General features: G+C 35.1%; 1 protein-coding gene across 1 annotated transcript in view; it reads right to left on the bottom strand.

Moving 5' to 3' along the window:
* Positions 1-1,024: 1,024 nt before the first annotated feature.
* Positions 1,025-9,483, bottom strand: part of ETNK1 (ethanolamine kinase 1) — a 30,341-nt gene continuing 21,882 nt past the window's right edge. Inside the window, exons 6-7 of the mRNA XM_025208526.1 lie at positions 7,991-8,064; positions 1,025-6,769 (exon numbers count right to left, since the gene is read on the bottom strand). Coding sequence (XP_025064311.1) covers positions 6,697-6,769; positions 7,991-8,064 — 147 coding nt within the window. The 3' untranslated portion in view covers positions 1,025-6,696. The remainder of the gene's footprint in view (positions 6,770-7,990; positions 8,065-9,483) is intronic.

The raw sequence follows: 9,483 nt of genomic DNA, 5'->3' as shown, positions 1-9,483 counted from the left end.
AAAAGCAACAGAAACAATACACAGTAGGACCTCAAAAACCTTCCATCTTAAAAAGATTAAAAATTAGATTTAAAGTGGTTCATATGTCCTTTGATGCTTTTCCCCAACTTTTGATTCCAATGCGATAAAGCCAGAACTTAGTGCTTTTCATTTTCCTAATACAGGCAAACCATAATGGTCACAGCATCCCTGAGAAGTTTCTAAATTAAAACGTCTGTAAGATAGAAAAACTGGAACGTAGAGGTTAAACCACTTCTAAAGGCCACAGGGGAGTCAGTGTAACATCCTAAATGAGAAACCTAGCGTCTGTAGATCAGTCTTCTACTCGGACCACTCTGCCAGTTTAAACCCATTTCAATCAGCTCTTTTTGCCATTGAATAAGAAGCTATCATTAAGCTATCTATCTATCTATTCCAAACCAGTCGGGATTTTGAAAAGCCAAATAAGTATTTGCTCTTATACAAACAAACCAATTGTACACAGACTTTTAAATATAGGATAGTTTTAAGAAAATTTATTTTCAGTCACTGGCCAGTTTTTTGTTAAAGTAATAAACTTAATTGAACAGATCATTTGGTAAGTTCTCTTGAAGTCAGACAATGCAATTTCCAGTGTCTGACCACATCAGCAGAACAGTACCACACAACTGGCACGTGCAAACAATTTACACATTTTCCTTTTCCATTCCAGAGGCCTGTAGGCCACAAAGGTTGGCTCATTTTGTTGTGGGCCATCTGGACTTGTGTGGTTCTACCACCTCAGAGAACCTCCCTCATTCCAGCTGTGTGGTTTGCTAGAAGAACACCTACATTGTCCCAGAACAAGCTCAGACTTTGCTGCATTTTTCATAACTAACTACACCAACTGTATTAAGCCTATGACACTAAAGGTACAGAAAAAGATCAGCTGCGAGATTGCACAACACCATGTGGAAACGTGATCAAGTTTTTACTGTTCATCAGCTGGAATTACCTCTTGCATTTGGGAAAGAGGACAAGAAGCCAATTGCTAACTAGCAGTTTTGTATTTAATATGTTTCAAGTGCATCTTTTTGAAAGGCATATATTAAAACAAAATACCAAAATAGCACTGGAGAGCCCAAACTGATGGATAAGAGTCAGCCCACCCAACCACCCACAAAGCAAGTGCCGTGAGAATGAAAGGGACTGGAATCTCGTGGGTACAAAGTGAAGGTTTTAGCAAGAAAAAGGTGATCTATTTAAACAAGTATGTCCATTAAAAAAAAAAAAATTGTTTTAGTGGAAGGGGACTAAGGATAGAGTTTTTCTGTTAAGTGTCAACCTCCTTTTTAAAGTAGTTCAGCTTCAGCACTGAGCAATTTCTCCTTTAGAATTTGATTAAAATCGGTGAACTGCAAAAGTATAGTGAGATCAAAAGGCAGACCAAAGCTTCAACTGGCTTATTTCCCCTTCTTTGTAATTTGTGAATCCCTCCTCCCCACAAATACCTTTTGATACTTGTTTTTAGATCCCCAAAGCATTTAAAGTTAAATAATGCTTTCCAGGACCCTAGGTAATATGAAATATCTCGCTTCTAAAAAGCATTAGTATTTGTTTTGTCTGGCACATGGATTCTGACAGAATAGGAGTTACATAACCATCTGTATAAACTTGACAACCAAGATCATATACATTTAAAAACAAAATCCTTTTTCCTTCTCTGTGCCCCACTATTTTCCAACAAGTCTGTTAATCACAGCCATGACAAGAGGCTCAATACCACAGTAAGTTAAAAAGGTAATTGTAATTGCATAGAGCCATAGTATTTGTCAACTTGCTTCGGAGGTTAATACTTTCAGAACAGGGGGACCTCCTAACCTAATAACTGTTTATACTAAGTTGGATGACTATTTGGAATATAGCTGTAACTTCTATACAAGAAAGAAAGAACAGCTATGGGGTTAAGAAACCTGGTCTAATCCTAGGCAGGAGAATACTTCATTAAAGAGACATCTGACAGAATTCAGTTAATATATTACAGTAAACATTTAAAAATAGCTGTATGCTGTTGTACTTTCATACAAAATGCAAGTTTTGGCATCAACAGTACAAGGTCTACTTTAAACTGTCACTTTATTCAATTCATAGGTAAGACAGACCAATTAACTCTTCCATTTGACTACTGATCTAGGAAAAGTTTATTCTGAGAAAAAGCTGGATATTACTATAGCAGTATAGTACTAGTAGTATAGATAGTACTATATTTTCCTCTTAATAGGTCAGAATGGGATTTGATAGAGGATACTAATTGTGACAAGCATAAGTGGGCCACAAATTTAGTAGTTTAAGTGTTCTGGAAAATGACAGCCAGAAGTATTTTAATGATTTGGTCTTTTATTATAACATTCACAAAGTTACAGGGTTAATAATTAATGCTTCTATGACAACAGTTTATGTACACTGGAAACTGCTGGTTTAGGAATTTTCTAACAGACCATAACTCACTTCCGTTACTACAGGAACAATACTCTATAGAAAGGGTACTTAAATTTCTGTTCAGAAGCGACCAGCTGCCAATGATGTATGTGAGGAATTACAAGTGCTCCCATTTAGAGTGAATGAGATTCAACAATTTCCCCTATATTGAAGGGCAATACATTTTCTTTTAATTAGCATTTTAAATTTGCCTTATTACTAGAATATAATTTTTCTTAAGCATATTACTGTATTAATTCCTTTATTTTTAGAATCATTATTCCCAAAAAGCAGATGTTAACATAAAAAGCAAATGGAAAGCAGACAGCAGAGGCAGTAAAACTATGGTGGATGCCTTAATAACAAAATTAATATGTTTTGTTACAGGGTGTGTATCTGATTATCACACAACACAGATCCCTTGAATATGGTCAATTTAACAAGATCAACAAAAAAAGTCAGCACACAAAGGTTGGATATCTTCTTTACATCAACATTTCTACAAAGAAGAAGGAGAGAGTACAATGCAATACACAAATCCATAAATGCAAGATACAGTAACAATTCACACTAATTTACAAATGGTTATTTACACTGTTGTATGTACATATGCAGTCAGACCTGGTTAATGAAAATCAGTTTGATAATGCCTTTCTAAAACACAGATTAAGAATCACAGATGAAGTTTTAAAATCATGTGAAAGCGGTTATCACTTAAGTCTTTGATGTTTAGATGTTTTAGTAACTAATCAGGCATGGATTAACCAGGTCTGATTACAGAAATGTCAGAAGAAAAAAAATTCACACTATTCTGCTTTACAAAAGCAACCAGGCCACAGGTCTACTGAATGATGCTATTCATGCATGAATGCCATTGCTAACAACCCTCTTTATATTTACAATATAGGTTTAAACTACAGCAAGAGAGTTATTAATTTAGGCATTCATGCCCTTAGTTTAACAAAGGCAACAGAATAACTTCTTGATTAGTCAAAGCCAGAATTACACAGGGATGTTTCTAGAGCTCATTTTTTCTTTTTTCTTTAAATATCCTTAAATTATTACAAAAAAGAGTGAACTTTCAAAATGAACTTCAGCAAACAAATATATGTTCCTTATTTGAGTGTTCAGATGGTTGATTAAAAGCTTGTGGCAGTTACAGGCCAATTATTTGCAAACCTACAATGCCCTAGCTACTAGCTGACTCTGCTGTGGGCATAAAAGCTAGTTACCAGCAGGTAAACAAGGCTGGGGATCTACATTGTAGCTATTTTTGTAATTACCTATGCATATGCTCTTACCCCACAAAAGCTGAAGGGTGGCTTCTTAGGAGGCTAGCTGTCATTTACCACAGCATACAAGCACATGCACTCTGCAGTGATTTGCCTATGTAATGGGCACACTGTAAAACTCTCCTCATTTACTCTTTGACGACTGTGTGGTTGTCCCCAATTCGCAGAGTATCTTCTAGCAGAGAAGGAAAGTCCAAGCAGCACCAAATAAAACTGAGAAACATTCCCTAACAGCAACTCTTAAGAGCAACTTAATGCAGAAATTCCAAGCTTGTCACATTTTAGTCTTGAATGGGAGTCGGAGGACAGCAGTACCTTTAGCATACGAATAAAAAAACCAAGCTTCTACTTATAGTGCCAAGCCTAGCCTTGTAACTTTAAAGTAGCTTTGTGCTTTTAAAATTTAGTTCAAAAAAAAAAAAAAAAAACCAAACAACTTATGGTGCTAATATTCTCATTTGTGAGCTCTACATAAAGAGAGTTTAGTGGAATTAGAAGCTCTGCACAACCAATGCTGAGCTCCAAACATGAAGCCGAATATGCGAGAACATGGTTACCTGCACCGTAAAAACAAGCATCAAAAAACACAGCACAATTCCAAAACAAAATACAACTAGCATGTGACAAGGGAGTTCAGCTTAACAGAGACTGCACTGTCTTTAGGAACAAACAGCCAGCCCTGTATAGATTTTAAAGTATAAGATGAATTTTTAGAATAGCTGGGAGACGAGGCTCTATTAAGTTAATTTCCCCAGAGTAAAAAAAAAAAATTGAAAATATTGCCACATTTTCACTTCCACATATTTCTATACTACATATGAACAGTACAAGAAATAGACCAGCCACTCTGGCCAAAAGGACTGCTTTTACCACAGCTCTGAAATCGAGAGCTGAAACACTCCCACACTGAGCAGAATCTTAGTCCAAGACATGTCGTGCTGAAATTAGAAGCACCCCTTGAGGAGTGTGGAATACCAAATGCAAGATTGTCAGATTCATGCTCTTAGTGAGAAGTAAGGTTTTATTTTGGATACTAGTATTAAAAACTGCTCATTGCCTGCTAGTTTCATGAGCTCTAGAAACATCCTTGCTAATGCTACAAAAGGAAAGTTTAACTTGAGTTTTAGCTAGTCAGTTCTATTAGACTATGCCAAGAGAATCTGCCCAATCTAATAACCTTTTTTTTTTTTAATAATAATAATTACTAACAAAAATGTTACTCACTCACTCAAATTTTTTTTTACCCATTTATGTTGCTGTTTTAAGAATGTGATTGTTGGAAATACAAGATTGGGACTAGTCACTACTGAATACAAAACTTAAGAAATGACTTGCTTTTGTAAAACAACAGAATGACATTCACAACTGTTTTTAAGGTGAAAGTGTTTCATCCACATTGATTGCTTTAAGCATCCTGGTACAATCCAAGCTTTTGTCAAGCTTGTGTGTAAATGACACTGTACTACAAAGCAATTTGAATAAATATCTTTGCTGGAGTCTGTGCATCGGGCTCCCCATATCTGCTCTTAAGGTAAGTTTGTGTTTGCACATACTCAGACTTTGTACATGTGGGCACTTAAGTGACCAAAATGCAAAGTTTTCAGAGGAATAATTGGAGTTGTCTAGGTGGCTGCTCAACTCCACACAGGAATTTAAGATTTAAAGCCTCCTTTCCACCTGCACAGTGTTACTAAGCAAATGTTTTCAATTCATATTTTGTAATTCAGACCATTCTTGGTATTGCAGCTCTTTAAAAAGTTTTATGATCAAAGCCTCATTTGTTCAAACCTCATACATTTGGAGAAAGTTCTCTGAATGTGAGAATGTACCAGTAAAATCTCTGTTATTATTTGGTAGGAAAACGAGAACATGTAATAGAATCTACAACTACTTGACTAAGTATTAAAAAAAACCCTCAGAAGTAGAGGGTAGAAAGAAGTGAAAAAAGAAAGATTAAATGATATAAAGATTGTAAACTTAAGTGGCAATTATTGTTTTGCTCCCAAGTGCAACAGGATTTCCATTCACTAAGCTTTAGATCGAGTCCATCCTGTTGGCTGCTATTGCAGTATGTTAAAATATACATATAGTCCAGAACATAGTGTTCAAACAGTTTTGAAAAACTATTTTTAATGGGAAGGAATAACTTGAGATGTTAAAATAGTGGTCTTCTAAAAAAAAAAATAAAAATGTACATTTACCAAAACAAGAAATCCTTCCACCTTAGTCAGTTTGGTACACTTCCTGTTAGACACTGTGCGATGGTACATATTCCTGAATAATCAGAGGGTCACAAAACCTTCACAGTTCTACAGAGTAGTACACTAAGCAGAAGGGGGGAGGGAAATCAAAATATTGGCATTTATCCATCACAACAGACAGGGAAACCTCTTTATAAAAAGTACCATGATGTGGAAAGCTGCTTTTTATCTTCCTCTTCCTTCCCCTAATTACTGTGTACTACCATTCACATACTTTTTGTATACAGTTCAAAGATTAAAAGTTTTCTGACCATGTACAGTTTAATATAAGTTAACGTTACTTTAATAAAATAAATGCTAAAAACAAATCCTTTGGAACAATTTCACTGTCTCCACTCAACTCTTACAGAAAGTGATGAAAGCAGCAATGGAATCATGTTAAACTCATAATAAATAATTCACATACAACCTGTTAAATTACAAAAGAAAGGAGTACCTTGCCATCTCTACAAACTTTTTTTTTTTTTTTTTTAATAGATTTAGCAAATTTCTAATTCATTTTACATCAACAGCAGTAGGTATGCTCTTCATTAGATTTAACATTAAAAGACTGTTTTAGAGGCATCATTTGTAAAGCAAAACAACCAAGTGAACATTATAGAACTTTAACAAACGTTTAGCTTTTTCCAGTATCTGTTCTCAGAAGAAAAAAAAAAAAAAAGGAGTTATTCTCTAGGATTGCTTCTTCATTTTAAGTTCCTTCTTCATTACTCAGGAAGTTTTAATGCTGTGACCTCTGGCTTCATTGTGAAATACTGGTTAAAACGAACTATTGCATACCTATTCAAAAAGTAAAATTGAAAGAGTTAGTAAGACCTGAGAATTCTTAAAAAGTCCAACTGTTTATGCCAAGAGTCTCAACCTCATTGGATAATTTCCCATTATTTTAAAGTCCTAGGAAGTGGTGCTTATTTATTTAGCATATTGTGCCATCTAGTGGTTACTGTCTAGAAAACTTTCAATTTTGAGAATCTTATGACAGCCTGATTCACTAGTTCAACAAGTTGCAAACACTAAGTTCAAGTAAAATAAAACACTGAAGTCAGTTTATCTGTTTAGTAACCACATGGCTCAGATTACTAATTTATGTTTGTGTTAAAGTGGCATCTTAGTTTAAGTAAAAGAGTTTTCAGAACAGACACACTTTTGTCTTAATAAACAATGTCTTTCCCTCCAGAAAGCAAGGACACTGATGTTTTATAACCTCAACCCCACAACATCGGCCATTATCTGGGTAAGACACTAAATCTTGTGAAGGATCATTGAGGAAAGCATTTAGATTATGTCAGTGGAACACCCCTTGCCATGCGAAGGTCAGGAAGCCCTTGCTCAGGGCACATAACTCTTAAGTCTCAGACCTAATGGGAGCCATTTCCGGCTCCAATATGGACACGATATCACTGGGACCAAGTCACTCAGCTTCTGCGACACTACCACTCCAATTCAGAAATTTTTTTTATCTAAAACCTCAGTTTGTGAAACTTAAACCATCAATATTTATGAAGTATTTATGAAGTTTTCAAATGCAAGACATTCTTCCTCAGGTCTCTGATCACAGGAAACAAATGTCTTGCATTCAAAAGCTTGTTTGACTTTATTCCAGCTACACAGTTGGTCCAATAAAAGATATCACCCTAAGAAATCCTTGCCCCTCACAATTCCTGGATCATCATGGTGACACTCTTATACTACTATAAAGCACTCTGACATTTTCAAAGAAGATATAGGTCATGTTTTAAAATAAAAAGGTTTTAAGACATCACAGGGTGAACTTCTCACATTTTTTGTCAATGGAATTTAGCTGGGCATCCTGTTTGCCTTGAAAGAATCTCACTATACAAATAAGAAATTGTGTGTACAGGCATTTCTTAAAAACAAAACAAAAAACCCTGCTTGAAAATGTTAACAAAACTAAAATAAAAATTACTTGGGCAATTCTGATAGTCAGCAATTTGCCAGAGGAAAATAGATTAATCATTTCTAGATAGTATAGTCACTTACCCTAGAAAATCAAAGTCAATGGTAGAATATTTGGCCTGAATTAAAGCCCAAAGTCCCCAAAAGAAATGAGAAGCCTAAAGGGAAAAAAATATTGGTGAAGGATTAATAAGCTTAACATTCAAGTAATGGGTAATGTTGTTTGTCTGCAGAAGAATTCTGCAATTACCAAGAGCAAAAAGTCATAGTTTTACAAAGAGAAATTTTGTTCAGGCAAATCTTCTATAAGCAGAGATACCAGAAGTGTTATAAATGCCAATAATGGTAGTCAGCTTCACAGAAATAATCCCTTGTCTGGGATCAAAGTTTTTCTAGAAAGAGTTCTTTCAATAATATTGTACTAGAATCTGAGCTACAGGTCATTTATGAAAAGTGAAGGATGTGTAGCAATGGATCACTTATTTACATACTTGATTGTGTTACCTTGACTCTTACCTGCTTTACTTTATATTACCAAGAATAAAACTAAATAAAAATCTCACTAGATTTAGATAGACATTATCTGTAACATCGCCATTTAAAACTCAACATCTACAGAAGTTTCACATCTTTTCTGACATTACTTCCCTTTTCCAGTGCAGACAAATTTGTAGACATGTGTTCAGTATCATATTGAAGCTTTGGATTACATGAATTGTATGATTGTTAATGTGGTTGGGGTTTTTTGTTGGGTTTTGTTTTTGTTTTGTTTTGTTTTTTGTTTGTTTTTTAAATAAATTTTGGAACCTTATATATGGCAGTTGAGTTTGATAATCCCCTTGTGAAAGATGCTTTGTGTTTTGGACCACCCATGTTGCATATCATGCTTCAGACTTCTATTTATGTTTTGTAAATAAGTGCTTACAATAATGACCTAAGTTGTTTCCCAAAGCATTCATACACTTCGAGTATTCTACTCAAGTCTCTTTATAGATCTGAACAGTGTGAGCACTTGAAAGACATTTCAAAGCACAGGCATATTAAATGTGCATCTCTCTCATGAACCATTTGTTTCAGTTTTGATCAATGTTTAGCAGTAGCAGTTCAGAGTTTTTATATCAATTCTCATTAATTCTAGTTCCTGTTTTTCCTAATATAACCCTGCACTAAGTTTAACTACATTAAAGAAGCCCCCAGTTCCTGTGGCTTACAGTATTTGTACATGTGTGGTCTGAAGATGCATCTTCAGCAGTTCTGTAAACAAAGCCCTATCCTGTTGGGCATTAATACAAGCAAAGTTTAGAACTCATGAAACAATGCTACACATTTTGAAACAAACCACTGACTTAAAGTAGAAAAAAGTAGATTTGCAGCTAATGTAAGTAAGTGGATAGCTGAATGAAGTTACCACAGTTGGTAAAAAGGCTTAACAATAAACAAGCAACAACTACTGCAATACTATCTAGAATAAGGGCTTGTTTAGTGGGCCATCTTCCTGAAAAGCAAACCAAACCTCACTAGCTTACTGCCAGAAGATTGGAGGAAACTGTGGAGTTTACTCAAGTCTATCTGCACCA

The sequence above is a fragment of the Alligator sinensis genome, unplaced genomic scaffold (assembly GCF_000455745.1).
Source record: "Alligator sinensis unplaced genomic scaffold, ASM45574v1 scaffold517_1, whole genome shotgun sequence".
Classification (NCBI taxonomy): domain Eukaryota; kingdom Metazoa; phylum Chordata; order Crocodylia; family Alligatoridae; genus Alligator; species Alligator sinensis.
The sequence above is the reverse complement of the archived record's forward strand: the minus strand, read 5'-3'. Positions and strand labels throughout refer to the sequence as shown.